Source organism: Lepisma saccharinum, chromosome 13 (assembly GCF_977018435.1).
Source record: "Lepisma saccharinum chromosome 13, izLepSacc3.1, whole genome shotgun sequence".
NCBI classification, from domain to species: domain Eukaryota; kingdom Metazoa; phylum Arthropoda; class Insecta; order Zygentoma; family Lepismatidae; genus Lepisma; species Lepisma saccharinum.
Window position 1 is genome coordinate 6,106,808 of NC_139241.1, and position 26,126 is coordinate 6,132,933.

A 26,126-nucleotide genomic window follows, 5' to 3' on the forward strand; every position below is an offset into this window, starting at 1 on the left:
ACGATCAACAGTGAGCATTACTGGTGTGTTCTGCATGATGTGCATAAGAGTTTACGGAAGAAACGTCCGGGTTTCATCACAAAGGGTGTTCTCTTTTTGCAAGACAATGCATGACCGCATACCGGTCAACGCACATTCCAGGAAATCGGCTGGGGAATATTACCACCCCCACAACCTATAGTCCTGACTTAGAGCCAAGTGAATTTCACCTGTTTCGACCCCTGAAGGAATTCCTGGCAGGAAAAGATTTCAACACTGATGATGAAGTGAAGAATGCTGTCCTACAATGGTTCCGCCGTAATGATAAATCTTTCTATGCCGAATCATTCCAGGCGTTAGTTAAACGCTGGGATAAGTGTATAACTGTAGCAGGAGGTTATGTGGAAAAATAAATCCAGTTACCACACTTTCAAATTTGTTCTTCTATTTCTTAAAAAAAAAAAGTCCCCGATTGACTTGAACGACCCTCGTAATTATCATCATTACCAACCAACTGTACTGTTACAGGCAAAAGTGTGATGTCAGAACACATATCGGAAGGGGGAGGGGCTGATAGCACCACCATGTGGATTTTGCCTCCTTTGTATAAGGTTGCCCAAATGAAACTAACACTTTTGTTGTAGCTTATCTATGCAGAGCTTTCCGTTTGCTCTGGTAGGTGGCGTTGTATGTAAGAAAGCATACATCGTATGAATACCTGGTATGGTCTGACGGTGCAGTGTGTTGTTTACATGTGCAGAAGCATGTTCACAACATGGATTCGTCCAAACGGGCCCAGCGAGCAGTTATTCAATTTTTGAAGGCAGAAGGTGTGCCGTGATCTGCTGCGGCGTTTCCACTGGGAAGTAATTGACCATCCTCCCTACAGCCTCGATCTCTCGCCCTGCGACTACCACATCTTCGGGCCACTAAAAAAAACATATGAAGGGCCGCCTGTTCGGCAACGATGCTGAGGTCCGTGACGCCTTGAAGATTGGTTCCACAGTCAACCACGGACGTTCTTCGCTCAGGGTATCCATACCCTTGTGACGTGCTGGGACACTTGCTTGAACAGACAAAGTGACTATGTGTAGAGGATGTCACCCATGGATCACTTTTACTTCCTGTATGTTCATATATTCCAACAAATAAATCATTCCAGAAAAAAAAACAAGAGTCTCACTTTCATTTGAGCAACCCTTATACATTACCTTTCAGATTTTATAAACAAAAGTAATACAGAAACACTGAGAAAATGCTAGGGAACAATGTTTGATTTTCTTATAAAAACATTCACAGTTGGAAAAATTTAATAACAAGAGGTGGTAGGCATGATAGACCCTTCCCCCACTTAGCCTACTTAGGGCATGCTAAGGTTAATAACATTATGAGCAATAGCAGTGACAGTTGCAATACTCGCCTGCAGAAATTCCCTGTATCCTGATGGTCGTCACAGTGCAGGTAGACTAAGAGGAACCTCAATTCTTGTTTGGCGTCACTAAGAGCTTGACTGTAGGTGCCCTGGTAGAAAACAGGATGCTGGCTTCCATATTTGGTCTCGTACTCTTGGATGAAGGATAAGACATCGTGCAGGGGATCTGTTACAACTGAAACAAGAAATATGCAATCGTCAGTGACATAAAATCTTCAACTTATGGCTAGACACCAATTTAAACAGAAACTGCTAGCTTGATCATGACGGCCCTGCATTTTTATACAGTATAAGTCCCGAGTGTCTCAAATCATAAGACTTTTAATTAGGAATAGGACATATTAGATGATACTTGTAAGAATTAATGACATAACCAGATCGGAAAGTCAGTACATCGGGCCTTACCGATTGCACCATGGTAGCATCATCGCTTGTAATCAAGGAGTCCTGGGTATGATACCCGGTGAAGACACATTTCACAGTGGTTCAGATCCCACTGTAGATCCAGTCCCAATTAGCCTATGTGTGCATAAAATGGACTTAAATAATTTTTAAAAAATCAGTACATCGAGGTTATTTTTTTGTTTGTTTGTTTCAAGTCCACTTTACGCACAGAACAGATATACTAACTGGGACTGGCCCTACAGTTTAGAGTGTAATCTGAAACACCGTGTGCCTCCACCAGGTATCAAACCTGGGTCTCCTTGATTACAAGGTGATGAACAATATGACTCATCAGGGAGGCCTTATCAGTACATAGAGAAAGCTGCTAATAATCAGGGAATGGAATGGATTGATTACCAATGTTAAGTTAGTATTGAAGCTAGTGCTAAGTGTATACCCAATGGCAAAGTAATATGTAGCATGTCCCTTGTATTTATACTCAGTCTGTTTTCCACAGTGTGATGATAATGGGTTGAAATAAAAATGCCACTAAGCAGATGTCAACTCAGCTTCGCATCAAAATAATTCCATCTCTTAAAACAACACAAGGTGTAGAGTAAAAACAGAATGAAAATGGTGATGAACAATTTGCCAGCTATTATCTTTGCAGCTGTGCAATTGTGGAGTTCCAATGTTCTGCTCCAAAGTAACTTGAAAAAATCAACTCTCCGATACACCCCCACTCCCGATTCGACCATCAGCAACACAGTCGTTTACAGACAAAGGTTGTCACATGGCATACAGCTTGGTGCTTATTGTTGCATTCAATTCTCAGAAGTATTTGAATAGTTGTGTGTTCCGCAAATGAACAATGTTTTAATTTTTTTTTTTAATTTCGTATACCAGCACCATTGAACAGCCATGATTACTCCATGGTTAGAAAATAATATATTTATAAATTAAATTATATGTATTAGCAATGATTATCAAAATGGAGAACATGTCTAAATGTCAGTTAATAAAAAAAATCCAAACATTTCCACAACATACTGCAGTTTGAAAAAAAGTTGGGACAGGGATTAGAAAGAATGAACTGTCCCGACTAAATCAGGATGTCTTGTTGACCTGTATTAATGGCTATAAAACACAAAATACTCATAGTTACAGACTGCAAACTTCTGGAGCATGCCTCTCTCCCCAAACTACCCATTCAATATGCAAGGACGAAATTGAAATTCTTGCATTATCTGAAATATTGTCAATTTCATTTGCACAGGTTTTTATATCTTCACATTATAATATATCATGGTTCGAGGGGGATCATGGCCCCTCCCCAAGGTATGGGCCTCTCCTACAGCTTCAGATTTCAGCTCCCGGAAAGCAAAGAAAGACATTTTTAGCATGAGTGAAATTATTAAATATCATTTTCATCAATAATATTTAAATATGATAAATTGCTGACGTACCCCTGAAGATTTTGTATCGATTCACATTGAGATGTGAAGTGTAAAGAAAGGATGGGGGCCTCACATTCTGATCTCGTCCAGGGTCTCGTGATATGTTGCTACGCCACTGGTTGTAACATAGGCAACTTGCACCATACATAATTGATATAACTACAGCCTGTAGTCATTACAGCTGAAATGTAAAGTTGAAAAACACAATGCTTGCAATGCAGCATTGTCAACTGAGACCCTTTGATTACATGGCAATTGTGCTTTAAGGAATGAAGGAATCACACAGATATGCCCATGGGTACACAAAACTAAAAATAATTCAGATGCTTTTTTCTCCAAACATGGTCTAAGAAAGCTATGACTGCTTGATTGGTTTGGTAATATTAAGTCCACTTCGTGCACAGTAAGGCTAATCAGGACTGGACCTACAGTTTAAAGTGGGATCCGAACCACTATGTGCTTCCAACGGGTATTGAACCCGAGTCCCCTTGATTACAAGGCGACGACGCTACAACTGCGCCATCGGGGAGGCCCAAGAAAGCTATGAATCCAACTAAGCTGCTCGTCAAGTCAACCTTGCAGCAGGTTTTCGCATATGTAGTTCCAAACGTGCGCGCAAGAACATAGTTCCACTGAGACGGGTTCTATTCCGACACAACTGCATACTTGCAAGAAAACAGTTATTTAATTTGTAATATACAGACAAAATAGTACATCCATTAGCAGGTATGGACTTAATTGGTTGCAATCACTGTGCAGACGAACTTAGAACCGTAGATTCGCCAACTGCAATGTGTAGTGCGTTGAAAAGACACTGAAACTTTAGAGCGAGTCGAGCGAGACTGAATGCGTTGCAGAACGCGTGGAATCGGCGATACCAGTGTTGCACATCCCACTCTTTTAACCCTATGTTTATTGTAGAGCGGCGAGAATGGCTGAATCTACTGTTCAGCACGCGGTTTTACCCGAATGTTATTTTGGACTTCGTCCGAAGGGAAATTTTCTTCAAAGACAAGCAAGTTGTTTTGAATGCATAATCCTCCTTGCGGCAACAAGATCAAAGTAAAACAGGGCGTGAGGTGATTTGCCGTCAATGTGCGCACGAATTGTATCACGGGTGTTGAATGATTTGCTGTTTGAGTTTAGCAAGAGGAAACGATTGTTTGTTTTTTGACGACAAAAGAATCTCCGCGGTATTAAAAGATATCGCAGTGAGAAGAAACATGTTTATTATTTGGACGAGACGTCCTTCAACTCGGTGGGTGGGGGAAGGGGGAATAAAACATGGAAGGATACCAGCATGCAAAACCACGCCAGGGCTGAAGAAACCAACGATGAGGGGAAAGGGGAGGCTTATTGTTTCACCCACTGGCGGCAATGAAAGCTTTGTTGAAGGTGCATATTTACTGTTCCGCGCAAAGAAAGGGAAGGGTGATTATCCGCAAGAAATGGACAGACCAAGATTTGAATCCTGGTTTAGTGAAGTGATTCATAAATTGAAACCAGAGTAATAGCGACAGACAATGCACCTGATTGTATATATCACCAATAACAAATCATGTTTTTTTGGTGGTATAACTTGAATTGCGTGTGTCTTACAGGAACGGATGTATTGCGGACGAAGCAACCACGTTTTTCATAAATGTATTTCTTTCTAAACCAAAAAAAAAAAATTGTCGTTAAATTCAAGAGGGCCTATCGTTGTTTACTTTTATCTTTGTTCATTTTTATTTTTGCGTGCTCGAAATATACACACACGCTCTCATGTTTCGAAGATATTTCGCATTTATATTAAGTAATGACACATTTATTAAATAATCTATGCGCAGAAAGTACTTTTAAAATTTTATGTTTCAGGAGACAAAGAGAAGCAAAAATACATTCCACTTGACATGCATGCGGGTTTTGATGTGTTGTGCGGTTGGCAATACTGTGGATTTTCTCAGTGTCTGCGATGTAAGCAGCTCGGCGGTTGAGGAAAGACTGGCACGGAAGATTCTGAGCTCAGTTCTCGCGCGGATTGATACATAAAACCTGCTGCAAGGTTGACTTGACGAGCAGCTTAAGATAAAGCTACACATGTTGAAATGTGACCTGAAAACATCTGACTTATTAATTCATAGAAGATTGGATTAAAAGTAAATAATTCTTGCACTGGACTGGCCATTCTAAATAACGCTATGTACATGGTGACGCATACTGTATCTACCAATATCATTTGCAATCCTGTCGAAACACAGGTGCGCATGCGCAGAAGTGTCCCACGCTTAGGCAGATGCAAGTCTGGCAATCAGTTTGCCATGGAAACATTGTTCGCCTGTTCAGACACAACCCGTGGCAGTGGAGACGTTCATCTGAACAGTTCCATTCAGGAGCTGCACATAACTATACTGGTAACAGTATGAATAATTACAGGCAACTCTACCATATTGCAGCAGATGTTAAAATTCGGCTAGCAACAGTGCAAAAATTTATAATAGCACGTCTATTCCTCTAATTTAATGATACACATGATACAAAAAACACATACTGTAATTGTTATTTTTTTTAAAAAAAAAAGGTAATTGAAATTTCCATTTAAGCAAATTCGAAATATTAAAAAAAAATTAATAGAACTGAATTTGGAAATTCAGGCACCAGGTGAAAATTTTCAGGATCATGGTGACCGGTCACCTGGTATCTGAGTACCCTTGGATATTATCACTAATATGAGCTTTTGGTCCCCTGTATGCCATGGGAACAGAAAACCTCATCTCGCCTTGTTCTTCTACCTGCAGATTCTGAAGAACCTACATTTTCCACACTAGCTAGCTGAAAGTAGAATATGATTCTTTTGAGATAGCTAGAGAATGCATCAAATAGAATGAAAAAGTAATTAACTGAAAAAGCAAAATTCTGCACACAGTATAACGATTGGTGGACATGGAAAAGCTTTCTGGAAAAATTGTGGTAATGGTTCCGAATGTTTAATGATTTTTTCAAAGTTTCATAGAAGAAAGACGAAATATTGTAGAAATAATTGTTAAAGTAAATTTCAACCTTGGTAAAAGAAATTGGAGTTCCAAAATGTGCAATTTATCAGTGAAAAAATACATAAAGAGTACCTTATCCAAGCATCCGTGCTTTCCATTCACAAAGCACTCTTCATTCATAGAAAAAAAAAAAAAGAGTCTCAAAACAAAATGGCACTTCAGTGTGCAAGTTAAAAGGCGAGGAATCGCATGTAGGGGTGGAATGGATACAAGGAAAAAAATAACAGCAAATTCACGTACTGGCAGTTCCAGGAATACGTGTCACAATTAGGGTGATGGTAAAAGGTAGGGAAGTGGTGTGGGCTCAAGCGTAGTCCCAAGAAGATTTACATCACTTTTATTTTGGCATTGGCTTCGATACAGCCATTCAACACCTCTCAAGAGTTTTAATCACAAAAACAAAATCTAACATGAAAAATATAGACATCTAGCAAGAATGGCTGAAGTTTTTATTCCAAAAATATTACAACAGGGAAGAGAGGGAGGAACACCAAGTCAGAGGCAGATGGAAGACTTACTTGGAGATGAGGATTATCAACTGGAGAGAAACTAGCAAAAAATGTAGTGGATTCGAGAATCAAGGTGACCTAAGACTAAAAAGGGTTGTTGAGACGAGAAGCGAGAGTATAACAGAACAGATCAAACAACAGGTGTTGTTAATAGTCAAACAACCAAAATTACTGATTTAACTGATGAAAATGCCAAATAGTGACCAATTTAATTACAACATAGTGACAAATTAGTATTTCTAAAGAACTGGGTTTACATTAAAAAATATATTATCTAGGATCCAGATCTCCACAGGCCATCCCTCGCATATTTTTGACTGAGAGCATGGCCAGATAGTAGTTTGCAGAAAAAAGAAGTTATTAACAAAACCCGTCATTCCTCAATCCAGCTTTTGTGGCAGAGTTGTTTGGATAATGCTCTACAACACCAGGGGTCCTCGGTTTGAATCCCAGGCTCGGCATGGCAGTCCTTTGTAGATGTCCTTTCCTCAATGTCATCATACCCTCACTCATTCTCATCGTGACGATTAGCCAAAAGAGGCAAAAAACCAATGCTAAATAACAAAAATTGAATTAAAACCAAATTCCCAATAGTTTTCTGCATTGTTATTGCATGCATTTATCTAATGCTCTTCTTCCATTGCTCTCCCATCCCTTCTAGCACTAGCTTTGCCATGCTGACTCCCATAATGGTACACATTCTCTGCAAACACAAATTGCAGTCATGAATGATGACTCGGGGAAGGAGTCAAAGGCACAGGAGGTTTTTTAGCACATCTTTTATCATGCGGTTTTTGTGTTGTATTTCAACAAAGTAATACAGTTGAACCTGAGTTATATGTATGTCAAGATGAAGTAAAAATTATACGTATAACTGAGAATTACTAGAGGCATGCAAAATTCCTTTTTGATGAAAACACGAAATGTGAAATAACACATTGCAACATTAATCTTTAATGTTTCTGAAAGGTGTGAGGTGCATTTTCCTACACTGTTTTGTCATGAAATGATGAGAAATGAACTGCAAAATGCAAAATAGACTCTTAACCTCTTGACTACCACTACGTATGGCCTCTACGTAGTCAAGCCTGCATGCCCTCCTACCACTACGTACGGCCCGTACTTAGCTGGTACTATTGGCTGAAAGGGAAATATTATTGCATGGTAATGGCCAAGCAAAAGTACGAATGCCTCTGGTTGGGAAGAACCGAAGTCTACATGTTGCTGTGACATCATTTGAGCATGTGATTATCGCAAGCAATGAGCAAAGCATGCTCGTTACGCCATCTGTTGCTGAAAGTGCGTAACCGTGTTATTGAGGAGACCTGTGTGTATTTGTTTTGTTGCATATTTTGTAAAACAAAAGCAGAAAAATATGGGAGGAGGAGGAGGATAGTAGTTCGTCGGATTATGTTCCGGAAGAAGAGGAGAGTGACTGTAGCGAGTCTGAATATTCACATATATTCCTTTTGGAAGATGAGGCAAAGTCTGTCGGAGATTGGACATGTGTGAATGATCCTTTCAGTGATGCACGTGAGAATCCGTGTTATAAGTTTCAAAATGACTATGATTTTCATCCTGCCGTCGTGGCTGAAGAACTATCAACACCTGGCAAATGTATTGAAGCATTTTTTTTTCGCATGCTGTAAAATATTTGTGTGCATGGACTAACAAAGAGAGCCGACATGGAGTATGCTAAATCGGATCATCCGATATTGACACTTTTTTCAATATAGTTTGGATTTTCACATTTTTTCTTGTGTTTGTTTTTCAACGTCCCTTTACATGTGTCTGATGGGGTACTGAATAATGTTAATTCTACTCATTGGAGGGGCTCCCCGATGACGCAGTGGCAAGGGGTCCCGGGTTCGTAACCCGGTGGAGGCACATGGCACAGTGGTTCAGATCCCACTTTAAACTGTAGGCCCAGTCCCGATTAGCTTTACTCAGCACAAAGTGGACTTAAAACACCAAATCAATCAAAATAACAAATCTAATCATTTGAATACAAAAATTATGGAATCAGCTACCAACATGATAGATGATTTGCACTATCACTAGGTGTTGCCTAATGCTCTCCGCATAGCATGGTCGTGGGATTCTGCTCTCTATCTACAGGCTGGGATTCAAGAGGTTAAACACGAAATTTGGAGTTTTATTTACCGACGTGACACTTTCTGAATTTTCCTGTGATTTATGCAATTCACGGAAAATTGATTAATTCTACTGTAAATATTTGAGAAGCAAAAAAATGGAACCCTATATACATAAATAAACTTAATACTCTGTTAACTGCATAAGGGATATGTTGATTTTGTGTAATAAGTGGAGTTTTTAAATCAAATTTAGGATTATATTCATCATTTTCAAACCAAAATGTCATTTTAAAACCAAAATGTCATTTTATATAACACTTTTGATCCGATTTTTCACAGCTATAACACAGAAATTTTATTTTATTTACCACTTTTGAACCCGAAATAGACTGTTTTTGTACCAAAATTTTGCTTTTTTATTTACTAAAAATGTGTGCCTCTAAGAATTACTTACAAGTCAGATTTACATACCATGTCATATAATTATTAAAATACTATAAATGTACCTATTTTGAGGAAGAAGATATATGTAATACAGATTATTTCTGTCATAAAGTGGTAAATTAACGAATCTGAAAGTTTGATTCTTAAGTTTTATGTAGATTAGCGCCCACTTCCTAAATAAAGTTTACTTTCTGGTTAAACATTTAACATTTCCTCTTTCCCTTCTCAACGGCCAACCAGTAGCAACTGAAAACTTCCCCTGAAGGAACCGCTGTTCTATTTTCATCCTGGAACACAGCAAATGCCACCTATTGGAATCTTTTTAACGTGTGTACTTTCGTATCATGATTACATGCAAAAGAAAATGCATCTCATGTTCTGAACAACTGCAGCAAATCTATCTCCTCTGATTTCATGTTGGCTCTGCTTGCCTTCTCTGTGATACCGCACTCGTCTTTCTTGCAACACGAGACCGACCGCCAACATGCTCGCCTATCATGCTTCGTATTTGAAACTCACCTTGTGTTTTTGTAACGACAAGAAATGTATACTTCTGTGACATTATTGTAGCTTGCTTACGTACAAATCAACTGTATTTTATAAAACTTATTATGTATAACACCAAGTTACATATAAATGCAATATGTACAAATACGGTTTAATTAGTATGTTTTTTAAATTATAATTAGCCGGGACCTACAGTAATTTATGTATAAAACAGAATTACGCAGAACTGAGTTACATATAAAGCACTCTCAACTGTATTATTTTCTCCACCAGCCTTCTCGTACTCCCTAAAATGCAGTAAAGAAAAAAAAAATTAAAACCATCGTATTTTTGTCACTTAGTGTCTTTTCTAGCACTTTTCGCTAATCACAAGGATGAAGAGAAGCGATGATTAGATGAAATTGATGAAGTGACACTCACAAAGAACACTCATGCCCAGGTTGAGAGACAAACCCGAAAACTTCAGTGACAAAATCAATTCATGGCCACTTGATGCATTCACAAATTGTAGTCATCAAAACAAAAAGTAACAAAAAACTTTTACTGATTGCACTGATCACTCTCTACCCCTGCAACAAGAACAAAAAAAGATGATTGAACTTAAACCTAAGAAACAAAAATACAAATGATTATGTCCATAAATGTAATTATACAAAACTTCAATTTAACACTAACTGCCAGTTTAAAGCTATTTTGACGGTGATTATGATTATTATTAGGGCTGAGCCGATAGCGATGCCGATTTATCGGTATCGGAAAGTAACTTTGTAAAAAAGTAAAGTTGAATACCCGTGCAGGCACATTTTACAGTGGTTTGGATCCCACTTTAAACTGTAGGTCCAGTCTGATTAACAAAAAAACAACAAAAAAAAACAATTTAGTTCAAATGAACAATATTCTCATTATATTTTAAAGCAAAATCTTGGTAAATTAATGCATATAATGAAAATGGAATACTTATACATTAATATTATTCAATATTTTGAACAACTTTTAAATATTACAATTTTCAAGCATCGGTATCGGTGAGAGTATCGGTATCGGTTCAATGTGGTATCAGCTCAGCCCTAATTATTATGTACACGACCTGTATGATGTACTTTATAAAATTTTGTCTTCCCTGGGCTGTGTATAATAACAACACACATCCTGTAGTAGCAAAATAGATTTTTTTTAATGTAATGTTTATTCACAAACTTAAAAGTATGACTAGAGGGCAAGTTTAAAAACTGGTAATAGTCTAATAAAACACTTGTATAGAATGTAGTATTGTATAAGGCAGTTGCTTTCAAAACTTGATTCCCATACCAACTATGAGAAAACTTGGAAACCAAGACAGCATGTCCTTTCCAGGCTGCCGTGGAAACTCATGCACACATTTATTTTCAAAGGAGGTGTGCATAAGAACTACACACGCTGCCTGCAAGTGGTGTAATAATCTGATACACATAGCAGTTAAAGTGTTAATAAAAAAATGCAAATATGTTGCAATTTCTTAGACATATTCAACAACATGTAGACAATATCTTTCCATACTTACATCTCCTGGGGTCCGGTCTGAAAAACTGAAATGCATACTGGAGGAACCGTGACATAAAATTGTAACAGAACTGGTAGACTATCGAAACGACAAAACGAAATAGTCCTCCTATTCCTCCTCTGTACTGTTCCGAAGGTGGTGAATAGAACACTCGCTGAGCAGCTCTATCATTCACTACTGCCGGCGTATGATTTGCGTCACCAAACACTAAGGGAATCCCTTCATTAATGTTCAACTGATTCTGAACGGCCACCTCCAGGTCCCACCCGTGTCTCTGTAGCACATCTCGGCACACTTCAATGTCAACGATGCCAGTTAAATCCTGCAATGGAAAGAATACTATGGTAAATTTCAGTATTTGAGTTTAAAAATGTTTCTTTTATTTATTTGTTTTCGCTGTACAATAATAATGGGCAGTAAAGAAAAGGTGACAGTTATATTTTCATGAGCAATCATGTGGTGTAATGTTTTATATGGATATTATAGCGGACAAAAAACGGCTTAAAAGTGTTAGGTCCAAAATAAAAGAATGAATCGTGTGGTGCATGTAGTTCACTCAGTGCCTGAAGAGAAAATTCAAAATAAATGCATTTCTACTAATGTAAACAAATGGAGGTATAACAAAGACAACTTCAACACATGCCACCACATATTCCACTGGATAGATATAAAAGTGATTGAGACAAAAAGTAAGCAAAGAAAAAAGGTGACAGTTTTATCTAACGACCAATTGCGCAGCACACAGTTCAACTGGTAAGGGGAAAAAAGGTACATACCACCATGTCATGAAGGCACATTTAGGGAATGGGGGTGTAGGGCCCTACACATTCTCGATCTCGGCAATTTTTGAGGTAACGTGATCAGCACCATGCTGTCTCTCTCTTTAACCCGCAGGTACCCATTGATATGAATAGCCACGGAAGCTCAGTCGTTAGGGCATCTGACTACCATGTCAGAGACCCAGGTTTGATCCCCGGCGGGGGGAAACAGACTCATTCTACCTGTTCAAGCAGCTTCGGTACCCACCCAGCATCGTAGAAAGTGGGGACCTGGAGGAAACTCTGGGGGGTAAAGGTGGGTATTGGTCTGGTGCTGATCACATCACATCCGGCCATAATAAAGCAAGCATGGGGCTCTAACTCCACAGTCTTCACAGTCCCTATATGCCTTCATGGCATGGTGCCAAGTACAGGGGAGTACTTCACTTTTTTACCCATTGATTTGAGACTGGGTAAGACCCAGAGCTGATTTATGTGGGGAGAAGGGTGGAAAAATTCCGACCTTAGATCAACCACACCAGGAATTGAACCCATGTCTCCCATGTGGCAGTCAGATGCCTTACCGACTAAGGCAAAGAAATTCTTTTCTGCTTCGTAAACAGATGGAGATGTCACAAAGACACCTAACACATGACACTCCACTGGAGGAATACGTGGGAGAATAAAAGCAGTGGTGTCCATCACAATTGGACCAGCACGACTGCCAGAAAAATCGGCCAACTCTTCAAACAAACAGAATAAGTGGCTTTAAGAAGCATTGCACTTCTTTTAACCCAATAAAATTAATGTCAAAACATATTCTGAGACAGCATATTTTTATCGTAACTGGAGTGGGGGATAATTTCCACGACCCGAATGAGCTATACACATCAGTGGAATCTCCAGTCTACACCTTTCATTCAGTGGTTAGCACAACGTGCTTTAATGCTCGAGGTCCCACGTTCGAATCACAGCCTGGGTATGACTCCCTTCATGCATTTCATCATTCATCCCCATCTTCATGATTATCCAAAAGTGGCAGAACAGCAAAGTAAAATAAACCAAACCAATCAATCAATCAATCAAACCTGGTTGTGGGAGAAACGGGTTACAATTATTAGCCACACTGAAATATCACCATAATATATTTTAAGCCATAAAACTCCTTATTAAAGTAAAATCTATCTATGGTTAAGATCAACCTAACACTGATTTATGATACGTTTCTACCCCTGCCTTGAAAAGAACATTGCAGGAAGTCACTTCACCCTAGTACAAAGCAACATGAGTCCCCCCTCAAATTATAGGCATGCCCTACGTGTCCTCACAAAAGTGCCTCACTGCATGGTAAAAATGTCATTCGAAACATATGAGCATAAAATAGTAGTGTATGAAAAACGTGTGGTGGCCATTTTGTGATCTTACCATTACTATAAAAAAAGTTTCAAGATCAGCAATAACATTTTTCTGCAATTCCAAGATATACCTATGAGAAAAAATTGATTCTTTCTTGTAGGAATTATTTACCTCAAACTTTGCAAAAATACACCATATCATCATTGATCACTATTAAAAAAGAAAATTATGTCTTTTGAACTGCATATTATGTTCAGTAGGTTCGATTTATTCAGAAAACACCAAAAAGAAGCAATTTTTGTTGATCAAGGATAATTAAAGAGGCGTAAAGAATGAAATTTCAGGTTTTGTTTTCTTCTAAAATTTGTCACTCTTAGTAGGTGCATGAATACTGACTTCCAGTAAAGTAAGCAGGATACCTACCATACAGGATCCTACCATATAGTGGACCTAAGCTCAGTTCCCCACTGATTTCTGTTCTATACTGATCGCGGTTTCAAATGGCAACCAACATGCTTTTTAGGAATTATAGCTTTCCTGGCAACGTGATTCGAACAGGTGTTCTCAGGTTACCAACCAGGTTAGATTGGAGTTAGCTTCTAACGTTTCGAGCGCATACATTGCTCTCAATATCAGGGAAAATAGATATGGAGATCAGTGTGGGGTTAAATATATGACAATTATGGTGCGGAATTTGGATTGTTGCGAAACCAGCCTTTTATTATTATTATTATTATTATTATTTTTTTAATGTCAGCTTTTAGTGGAGGTAAAATTCACATGTTTTACCTCAAGATAATGAAAATTAAAGGTCCAAAGAAGAAAAGCATCGAAAAAAAAAAGTATTCGGCATGTCCTTGCGGCCACAACAATACACCAAAGTGAAGGAAAAATGTATGTAGCGGTGGTACATTCCTACTAAATTGCAAAGTTGTGCTGAAAATAGGCTGATAGTATTTTAAGGGGGAAAATAATAACAACGTACAAGGAAAGCAGCATTGCCACCATGTGGGAAAAAATTTGGACAATCAAATCTAGCTTCAGTCCTATGAATGCTGTATGGACCAAATGTGCAGGGAATCAGGACAAAAGACCACTCTTTGAGGACACATAATGCCTGTCCTCCAATTTTGAAAAGAAAAATGGAAAATGTGAAGAATTTTTGAAAACTAACTTTTGGCAAATTTTGAAAATTGGATGTTTATGACCAAAAAAGACCAAAATGAAATATGATGTGTTTAAAGTTAAAAATTACCAGCTCATTTAATGACACAGGAAACGGTTACCACTCTTGCCTTTGATGCCAATGATCCTCGATTCGATTTCCGGCAAAAGGCTAAAATTTCAGTGTTGAAGTAGGAATGTGAGAAAAACTGGTAACTTGCATAAGAGTACTGCGCTACAACCGGTAAAGCCAGTAACAATATACAGGGTGTTTCTAAAGTTTATTTCTAATGCGTAGGAGGTGATACTACAAGTGAAAATAAACACACAAGTTCATGTGACGAAATGCCGAAAATGACACCCATTCAGATTTATTGAAGTAGGAAAAATTGCGAAAATTACGTTTACAAGGAAATAGTGGCACAATGGCCAACCATATGACCGCGGCGAAGAGCGTTCCACAAAGAAATACGGCATGCTCTATTCAAAAAAGCACATGGCAGATGTGTCAAGTTGATGTGGAAGGGATTTCCCAAAGGAAGCAAATGGGTCTGTTAAAGTTATGGGGTAGGGAAGGGTTTTATGGAGTGATTAGCATGGGTGACCCGGGCAAGGTAATTTGGGCAATGTTGTGTTGTCGATATTTGTACATACCAACATGCAGAAAGGCCGACGTGGCCTTGACTTTGGTATTTTCCCGCTAGGGGCCTTAACACATTAGTTTTCTTCTGGCAGGAAAGCACCAGTCGCTGCAATTCGTGCTTCAAGTACTGTGATATCAGCATCACCATGCATCAGGTTACCATCACACATTTGCGGTTGAATATGTATGAGTGGAAGGACGTGAACTTGGCGTATTGGGAAAACCTCGCAATAATCACTGATAGGTGTTATCGACAGGCACAATAGTGATGGCTGCATACACCGCAGAGGAGCTGGCAAATATGCATCTCATTTATGGCGAGACAGGAAGTAATAGCACTGCATTTGTATGGGGAACGTTTTTCAAATAGGAGGCTGCCGTCGCACACCTTCTTTCAAAGAGTGCATACTTGACTTCTGGAAACAGAATCAGGACTTGTATGCCAACAATTCAATGAAAAACAGACAGGACACAAGACTGAAAGTGTTGTTGCACTACAGAGATACTTCATTTCCATTGAATGATGTGGCAATACTGATTGTCAGTTATTATCTACCACCTAATAAATATCAGCCTTAAATTTAATTTCATTTAAAAAATGGTACGTGCAAGAAAATCAGATGTGTTCTTTGAAAGGTTAATTTTTGTTCAACACATATTTGTATATGTACGGTAGGGAAGGCAATGTGATAAAAAAAGGCTTACATGTCTTAACATCCACTACAACTTCTACTTTTGTTCTTTAGCATCACTTATCTCCTACTTTTGGCTAATTGTGGTGATGAGATTAACCATGCCCAGTCTGGGATTTGAACCTGGAAACTTGCTTAGGCAAGAAGTTCAAACAACTTGTGAAAGTCATGTTCCAACTACTGGCCTCCCTCATGGCATAGTGGTAACATCGTCACATTGTAATCAAGGGTTCCCGGGTTTGATACCCAGTGGAGGAGCATGGCACAGTGGTTCAGATCACACTTTAAACTGTAGGTTCAGTCCCAATTAGCCTATTTGAGCCTAAAGTGGACATAAAAACAAGAAATTATAATTATATTGCAATTAGAAGTCAGACAAATAGTTATCAATGAATTGCAAAACCTAGTGACACCGCTGAAGTCTGAACAAAACCCTGTCCATTTATGAATCTAATACATAAATAGTTACAAAGAATTTCATTCTAGTACATAAACATTAGCAGTCTTTTTCATTAGTCCAACCCAACCTATACCTTCAACATGCTTGCGATCCCTAGATAACTTTTGTGTCCATCAAAATCCAGGAAAATGTTATCTGCAGGACCGCGAGGAGCAAATTGAAAGCATCACTTACGCACATACTGTTGCCATGAGGTGGTTCATTCCTCATCTTCTTTTATGTTAATCAAGAAGTTTATTTTACACAATTATCTTGGTACCTGTTAGTGTGCTGTACATACATTTGTGCATTTCAGTGTAGCATATTTGCATCCTGGCTAACCCACCAAAAGGTAGTGACAACACAATGTGGTTTCTGCTAGAGAGGTCAAAGTTTAGCAAGAGCAGAAACAGTGACAGATTACTCCAAATGTAGTTGAATTCTTGTACCAATTTGCTTCTTTTCGAGGTGTTAGAAAAATGCCTTAAAATTTGTTTAGTGCATCGGTAACGCATCGAGATCAAAGTGACGTCTAGGGAGAGAAGTTCGCATGCAATTGCACAAGATTTTAATCGGATACATCCATGAAGAGCTGTGCATTATGAATGGTTGTCGTGAACAATTACAGTGTGATGCTTCCATTAAATGTAAAGTCCTTCACAGTGACAAGGCTAATGTATATGTTCATAAGGAAGTTCATAAACAGAATATTCGATGCTTTTTATCTGATAACCCATTTTCGACAGATCAAAGCTGAATGGTTAGTGCTGGTAAGTTAATGGTCTGGCGTGCTGTGTGGAACATGATTGGTTAGTCAATTTTCCATCAACGGAACCTGAAATGCTTAGGGCTACTTGGTTTGTTAAATAAACAGGTTTTTTCATCCTTGCTTATGGAAGAAGGTACTTTTTACACAGTTTTTTCAATAGGGAGGAACACCAGAACAGAACGTTGTGAATCAGTTTTTGTCCAAAGTTAGTTATCAGATAACAAGGGTCGCATATTCTGTTTATGAACTTCCTTATGAACATAAACATTAGCCTTGTCACTTTGAAGGACTTTTAATTCAATGGAAACGTCCCACTGTAAATTGTTCGCGACAACCATTCATAATGCGCAGCTCTTCGTGAATGTATCCGATTAAAATCGTGTGCAATGGCATGCAAACTTCTCTCCCTAGACACATTTTTCTAACACCTTGAAAAGCAGCAAATTGGTACAATAATTCAGTCATAACTTTTTACTGGTTAAAGATACGTCGAAACAACCTACATCAATGAATTTCTCGTGAAATTCTAGCCTGATTTGAAATATCATATCACCCCTTTCCCATTTAAAATTCTGAAGTTGAATTCAAGATGGCTGACATCAAGATGGCCACCGACCATGTGGGTGGCGTCAATATGGTTCCCCCTTGGCCTGATAAGGATTGGTCATCACCTTTTCCATGTTGCGAGCAGCAGTGGCCTCGTACCGGGGGTTTTAAGTGACTTTTTGAGCCGTTGACAAGCAACTGTAAGTATCGTAGACTAGTGGGATTAATGTAGAAGTAAATTGGAACCTTAGTATAGTGCACTTATGGACTTTATTTTGATGCTAAGAGAACCAAACCTAGCCTGCCTAGCCTAACTACGAAAGAATATATTAGAAGTAATCGGTAAAACTTCACAGTATGTGTTAACAGAAGTAAATCGAAACTAAACCATGTTAAAATTGCATTTGTAGCATGATGAAATCACAATAAAACAGAAGGAACCTGGGCCAAATTAACCGTTTGCAGTTCCGAAAAGTCCAATGGATCAGCCATAAAAAGATTTAAATACCTTATGCAAATATGTCTGCTTCACATTGACAAGGCATTCCACAGACTACTGCCAAAACGAGGATCAAACAGATGTCATGCTTGAAACCAGCACCAACATGATGAGATGTTGAAAGTATTTAGGGAAATTAATGTGATGCTAAAAGCCATAAACCTGGTCTGGCTAACCTAATCATGAAAGCATTCAGAGATGTTGCTTAAATACTAAGAGTCCTATACCTAACATAACTACAAAACCCCTTTGCACCACACACACACACGAGCAGCAGTCCATAATCAAGACAACAGCAAATGAATGTCTGGTTCAAGGTTGCTAACATTTTTTCATTATGAAATATCCTTACATTTCGAGGTTTTCCAGTCCAAAAATGAAAATTTTCCAGACATGTTTATCATTATGATTTTTGCTTTTGAACCTTGTGCTCTTCAATTAAATATATAATCTGTTAATTATTATGAATATTCACTTTCACAACTCTTTGTAGCAAATTTCATTCTACACATACAACAAGAACACATGAAAATTCGAAGAGTAAAATGTAAAATTACAATCGGAATCAAATTTATTGGGTGCTACAATCACGTGCATATAGCCTTCAGGCTAAGGTAACAGAGGTACATTATTTCCCATAACAGATCTCCACGATGTCATTTTCTGGCGGATTTATAGTATCACAGAAAATGCTGCTTTTATGCTTACATTTATAAGTACACAGCATCTGGAGAAATTTTTGTTGCATATAGGAATTCTATAGGAAATGCCAACAAGACTAAGATCTACAAAATAATACACGATAACCTTATCTTCAACAACCTTTCCGATAATTATGATCATATTGTCAATGTACTTCACTTATCAATCAGAAAACACATGATGGTACTAGTTCTGTATAAAATTATTTTCCTGTAGTTTACGGTTATTACAAGCATAAGAAAACAGTTATATAACAGATTCTTTTTGTTTAAAAATTACTAACCATTGTTATAACTGTATCTTTAGTCAAAATGAAAATAAATGTCTGATGAAAGGAGCGTGTGTTCTCCTGAAACGTCACAAAGAAAAAACTGTTTTCTTATGCTTGTAATAACCGTAAACTACAGGAAAATAATTCTATCATGCAAGCAATGCGTACATACAAGAAAAACTATAGTTCTGTATAGTGGAGACACCTAGAAATCATGTATTTCGCACTTTTTTACATTGCTAACATACAATTCTGCATTGCGGAACATTTCCTTAGGTGTAATAATGAATTTCTAACGGAAATAACGTCTATTTCTTACATTTACGAGTACTTAGTGTTCTGCCTTTTCTCGGTTCTCTAACACACAATATGGCGATAGCATACTGGTTCATCGCGCGATGTGGCAGTGTTTTGTCGATTTGGAGTGTGAATGCAGTGTTTTAACCTTATTCACCGAAAAATAGCTAATTCCATGGCCAGATTGGAAATTATGCAATACCTCATTAGTTCCACAAACCATCGACATTAGCCCCACAAACCATTTCCGGTAAGGTTAGGTTAGGCAAACATAGTTAAAAACTTCACGATGCATCCTAGACACTATGTGTAGTTTGAAACACTTACTGCAGGTTACGTCATCTAAAACACGGAACATCGTGTTCACGTGCAGAAAGCAAATGGCAGCAACAGCAATTCAGTGTCGGAGAGATATTTTCCAGGAAGAAAACATGAATTGGCGTTGAAAAGGATAAAAACTACATTCCTGAACCTCAACAATGCTACAGAAAATGATTTCCGCAAGTAATTTCTTCTGTAAAAAGTAAGAAATCAATCTCCACTATACCGAACTGTTACCCACATGATAATACATACATGAGGATGAAGCATATGTGGACAAACATGTGCAGAAATCAAATGATGTTAAAAATATGAGTGTACAATGATGTGTTCAGAATTAAACAACTGGAACTTCGGCCAATACAAAAATGAGAGTGAACAAGATCTGTAATATTATCATCAACTTTTTGGATAAATGCAAACTTCCTTTTCATTACGCACATAAACTTACTATAGTTGTTTCAATTACACCTGCTGCAATTAAGCATACCTGTCATAGGTTCACTAAGAAAAATTTAAAGGGGTTTTAACTGCTCAAAAGAAAACTGTAAATGCACTGATGAACAGGAAAATTTAAAAATTTAATTATACTGCCACATTTCTTCACTTAAAGTCAAAATGTCATGCAGAAAGTAATTTAGCTGAAAGATGTATTTGTATACTTTGCACATAAAAACTTGGGTACTACTTTACTATACCGGAGACACCTATCAATGATTTATTTCGCAATTTTTTACATTGCTAACGTACTATTCTGCATTGCTGAACATTTCTTTAGGTGAAATAATGGATTTCTAACGAAAATAATGTATATTTCTTACATACGATAGCCCCACGAACCATCATGGGGACGAGGTATGCCTACTAGGTTAGGTTCCATTAGCACTCCTTACGTTCAATTTAGCATATACGGACATGGGAATTACAAATTCCATGGCATCTTCCACACCCGTCATCAGCTTCACAACGCATCCTCGACACGTCATCTTGTAGCAGCAGCAATAGCGCATATTGTGCTCTCGTGCAGAAAGCAAATGGCGGCAGCAGCAATAGCGCGTCGGAAATAGATTTTCGTAGAAAACTACATGCATTCGCATTAAAATGGATCAAAACTACATTCCCGAACATCAACAACGCTACAGAAAATGATTTGCGTAAGTACTTTCTCCTGTAAATTTGACGAAATCCGTCTCCGGTATAGTAAAGTGTTACCAAAACTTGTCATTCATTTATCTGGGTGAATTAAAATACATGGTTAAATCAATCAGACACCGGTTCTTCATCTGAGGTATATAAAAGTGAATACTGCTATATGACGCACAATTCTTCCTAACTAAAACTAAATATGTTATTGCTTTAAAATCTCGGAGTGACTATCTCCACCAGGTGGGGTGGTGTAGCTAGCTTTTTAGTTATTTTCACCACATATTAACCTGTGCATGTTTATGATCTACAATGATACCCTTGACCCTCTGTACTCTTTCGAGGAAGTGAAATATGTTGCATCGATTATGAAGATTTTGTTGCTTATGAATGTTTTCAGTAATCCTTAGCTCTCCGAAATGTGTTATTGCGAAGTAAAGTACGTCTGTTATCTTACAGTGAAGCAGAACAGCCCAAATACTTCTCGCAAGTGAATATAGCATCCAGCACAACATCCACAACAGCTGATATAATTTTACAACATTAGATTTTGGATTGATAGCTATTTTCAATGTGTTCTTTCACTATTTGAGTGTGCATTGCAAATGGTTCCTACTAATAAAAAGCGGCGAAGTACTCTGAAATGGCAAGTTTTTACTTACATTCGCCATACTCTTGAGATCAAATATCTGTTATTTGTGTTTTTGGAATGCTGGACCAATTTTATATTATGTAAAATACCGAAATCTGTCAATTAAAAAAAAATAACAATTTTTGAGGGGGTGGGGGGTACAATGGATCAGTAACCCTACCCTTCGGCAACCTGGCCTGCTTCATGTCAGCGACAAGTACTTTTTTCTTTTCTTTTGCACACTATGGAGTTGGGACAATATCACAAGGTGCTTGTGCTTCTAATATGTCACATGACGTAAGTTTCTAAATGATTTTCTTGTTAGGTTAGGCATGTCAGATTTAGCATTAAAATTACTTCTGTAAATACTTCCCAATGCCAAATCATGTAATTTCAGGTTTTCAGCACTTTCTGGTATTCTCATTACCTGGTAACAGAAGTAATTTCACATCTTAGCAGTAACTTCAGCAACAGTACCAAAGGGTTAAAAAAAATTGATAAAAGACAATGTTATGGTATGATTCAGGTAATCACTTTATTAAAATTCCAATCTCCGAGAAACGTCTCTAACTCGTTTATTCCCTAATTGTTAATATTCGTACTTACCTATTCTGCATTGCGAAACATTGCTTAAGATGGGATTTTGCTTTTTAAACAAAAATTCTTTCTATTTTCGACATACCGAGTAATTATTGTTCCTTGTTTTTCGCTTCTATAACAAGCAATATGGCGGCCAAAGGTTGACTAGCGTTGTTGATGATCAGTGGGTATGCAGTGTTTCCAACGTTCTTGACCGAAAAATACCTAGCACCAAAAACCATGCACGGATAGCCCCAAAAACCCTTTAATAAGCACGAACCATGCACGGATAGCCCCAAAAACCATGCTTGGCAAGGTTAGGTTAGGTAAGGCAAACACAGTTAAAATTGTTATTCACAGTTACAAAATCGCATTTGGAAACACTGACCGGGGGTTACATCATGAAGCGCACGGAACATTCACATAGTGGAAGGTAATGGAGGCAACAGCTTTTGTGCATCGGAGATACATTAACGTCGAAAAATACATGATTTACCGGCCGGATAAATTGAACGACGGGAGAAAACACTCTGACGACCTTCTAAAGTCTACAGAAACTCAGTTCAGTAAGTACTTTCTCCTGTAAAATTGAATACATACGTTTCTCGGAGATAAGAATTTTACCATTACTTTTGTTGGTGAAAATAGCTCTATATGCTATTCTCACCACCTGGTGAAAATAGTCTGCAGCCTTAAAATTTATAACAATGAGTGCGGTAACAGTTGAAGATCGGCCGAACGGATTTCTTCATTTCTACACAAGAAAGTTCTTACTGGAATGAGTATTTCTAGCATTTGGATACTTCTTGGAGATATTTTCTGTCATCGTAGCGGTAAATCATGTTTTTTTCACGATATTACTACGACCACTATGTTTGCCTAACCTAACCTTGCCGTGAATGGTTTGTGGGGCTATTATTGACATTATTTTCGTTACAAAACACCAGAAAAGCAAAATCACACCTTAAACAATCATTTGCAATGCACAATAGTTAAGTACAACTGCAAAAACCGACGAAATAAACGAGTGAGAGGTGTTCGGCCGATCGGCAAAAGGTAATGAAAAATTTTATTATTTATGTCCCTTAAACAAGAAGCGAAGGTAACACTTTACTATACCGGAGACGGATTTCTTCAAATTTACAGGAGAAAGTACTTACGCAAATCATTTTCTGTAGCGTTGTTGATGTTCGGTAATGTAGTTTTAATCCATTTTAATGCGAATGCATGTGGTTTTCAACGAAAATCTATTTCCGACACGCTATTGCTGCTTCCGCAATATGCTTTCTGCATGAGAGCACAATGTTCCATGTGTTTGATGACGTAAACACCGTAGTCAGTGTTTCAACCCACGCCGTCTTTTCGCTATAAGATGACGTGTCGAGATGCGACGTGAAGTTGTTGCCGGGCATGGAAGATGCCGTGGAATTTGTAATTCAACACGGAATCTTGAAGAAAGAAGTGGAATGCAGGACGTGGAAAGTTAAAATTAAAAAAATTCCGTGTATTTTCTTTCGAGAAAAACCAATGTTGTCCGTATATGCTAAATTGAATGAAAGGAGTGCTAATGGAACCTAACCTAACAGGCCTAACCTAAACTAGTAGGCATACTTCGTCCCCGTGATGGTTCGTGGGGCTAACGTCAATGGTTTAATAATTACTCCTTATGTCAAATTTGAACTCTTTTTCGTGAAGTGTTTTTAATTTTTTTTTTAAATTTAGGTATTTTTTGGTGAACTAGGTTGCAACACTGCATGCACACTTGAAATCGACAAAACACTGGCACAACCCACGATGAACAGGTAAGCTATCGCCATATTGTGTGGAAATAAGGAAGAACAATAAGTACTCGCAAATATAAGAAATAGGCATTATTTGGTAACAGTTTCATACAACGGAGACACATTTCTTCAATTTTACACAAGAAACTACTTACAGAAATGAGTTTCTCCAAGGTTTACAACCTTTGACGATATATATTCTTCCTAAAACTTCATCGTACAATGTAGCAGAACAATAAATAATCACTTTTCATGTAACAATATTGCGCATTTTGTGAAAATCGACAACATCATGCCGTTGTTTCCAAGATGTACCTGCAGATGGCTCTAGCATCAGAAGTCACGCGATCTCGCTATTGGGATCAGGGTTTCCAAACGTGCGATTTTTTCGAGAAACGTGCGCTTTTTTGTCGAGAAAGGAAACTGGTTTTTCGATGAATTTAGGGCTGAAATGAGTGCTAATGGAACCTAACCTAACAGGCCTAACCTAACCTCGTGTGAATGGTTCGTGGGGCTACCCGTGGATGGTTTTTGGGGCTAACGTCAATGGTTTGTGGGGCTACCCGTGGATGCTCTTAGGGGCTAACGAACAATGTTTCATGAAAATGTACAATTTCCAGACATGACCCTCGGTTTTTTAAAACTTTCATGCACAATAGAGTTGGAAACATTGATATTCGAAAACAAAAGAAGCGTTATCATTCGCAAAGCAAGCGATATCGCACCGTGACGTGCTTTCCGTAGCCTTAAGGAAAATGGTTTATTTCAGCAGAAAAAGTGTTTGTTTTCGTGCAAAAAGCATAATGGCACCTTCCACTATGTTCCGCAATACACAATTGGTAAGTACTAACCACGAGAAAGACAAAATATCCGATTTAAATGTGTCTCCGATGTATGAAACTGTTACATATTATTTTCGTTAGAAATTCATTATTTCACCTAAATAAATGTTCCGCAATGCAGAATAGTACGTTAGCGATGTAAAAAATTGCAAAATAAATCATTGACAGGTGTCTCCGGCATAGTAAAGTAGTACCGAAGAGAATCCATATGATGTGTAACAGGTGCATGTATAATGAAGCTATTAGCATCTATTAATAGGTCCGACGGGTCAAGCAAAGCTTTTATTTTATACAAAGTTATTATTCACGTCAATAAATCCAGGGCATGTATGACTTCACGTAAGTTTATCATTTAAATCAATTGACCAAGGGAAACTATTGCATTCAGCAGATAGTTATCAATGTATACTTTACGTATTTGGATTCGTTCCTGCAAAAATTACACCTGCCTTAGATGAAACGGCTACTGGTCATTTTTTATGCATGAAAACTTTAATATGGCAATAACTTCACAAGAAAACAAAGTGGTTTTCTACGTACACAATCTCTCACATTCATTTCCGTAGACTCGAACTTCTCACAATCTGTAGTACATGCTATTTATATCCAGGAATTAAATAAATTCATGTTTACCTGAAACTGCAGCAATATTTCAGTTTGTTCAGCACTCAAATCCTGGTTATCCGCCATAATGATTGCTGTCTTTTCAACTAACACCACGATATGAGAAACAAATCACAACATGTTACAGAAGATACTTTCACGATTGACGTACGGCACAAGAATGCATGTTTTTAATTTCACACATGTACTGTTTTAAACATTCACTACCAAATGACTACCGTATCTTTTCACTGTTTACATCTCACATACAGATACAACCAAATTTACGCAACTCCCTAAAGACTGTACACAGCATCACAAAAGACGACCAATGAATGAGCGAAAACTCACTCCAGCTGTTTTACGCAACTAACGCCATCTTGCGATAACGAGTCCTTCTTAAAAGACAATTTCACATATACTTACCTATTTTGTATACAGTGTGTTCTATGTATGAATTATTAGAGATCAGTGGCGGCGATTGGATTCCAAAACTAGGAGTTCAAGGTGCAAACAGTGGGGGAAGGGGTGCAAGTACATTTTACTTTCCCTTGGTGCAATTTGCCGTTGGCTGTACATAAGGGTTAGCATAGTGCTAACTAGGGAAACCGCCCCCTCACCCACCCTAATCGCCGCTACTGTATGAAATATATATGTGAATATCGGACTGAACAGGTCGAGGTTGAGCATTCCTGTCCATGAATTCGTAA

The 26,126-nt window shown here is 38.0% G+C and overlaps 1 protein-coding gene across 1 annotated transcript in view; it reads right to left on the bottom strand.

Annotated features, from left to right (window-relative positions):
* The window catches only part of Faf2 (Fas-associated factor 2), a 62,854-nt gene extending 37,059 nt beyond the window's left edge, over positions 1-25,795 (bottom strand). The window contains exons 1-3 of the mRNA XM_083133829.1: positions 25,447-25,795; positions 11,381-11,702; positions 1,400-1,586 (exon numbers count right to left, since the gene is read on the bottom strand). Coding sequence (XP_082989955.1) covers positions 1,400-1,586; positions 11,381-11,702; positions 25,447-25,503 — 566 coding nt within the window. The 5' untranslated portion in view covers positions 25,504-25,795. The remainder of the gene's footprint in view (positions 1-1,399; positions 1,587-11,380; positions 11,703-25,446) is intronic.
* Between the last annotated feature and the right edge of the window lie 331 nt (positions 25,796-26,126).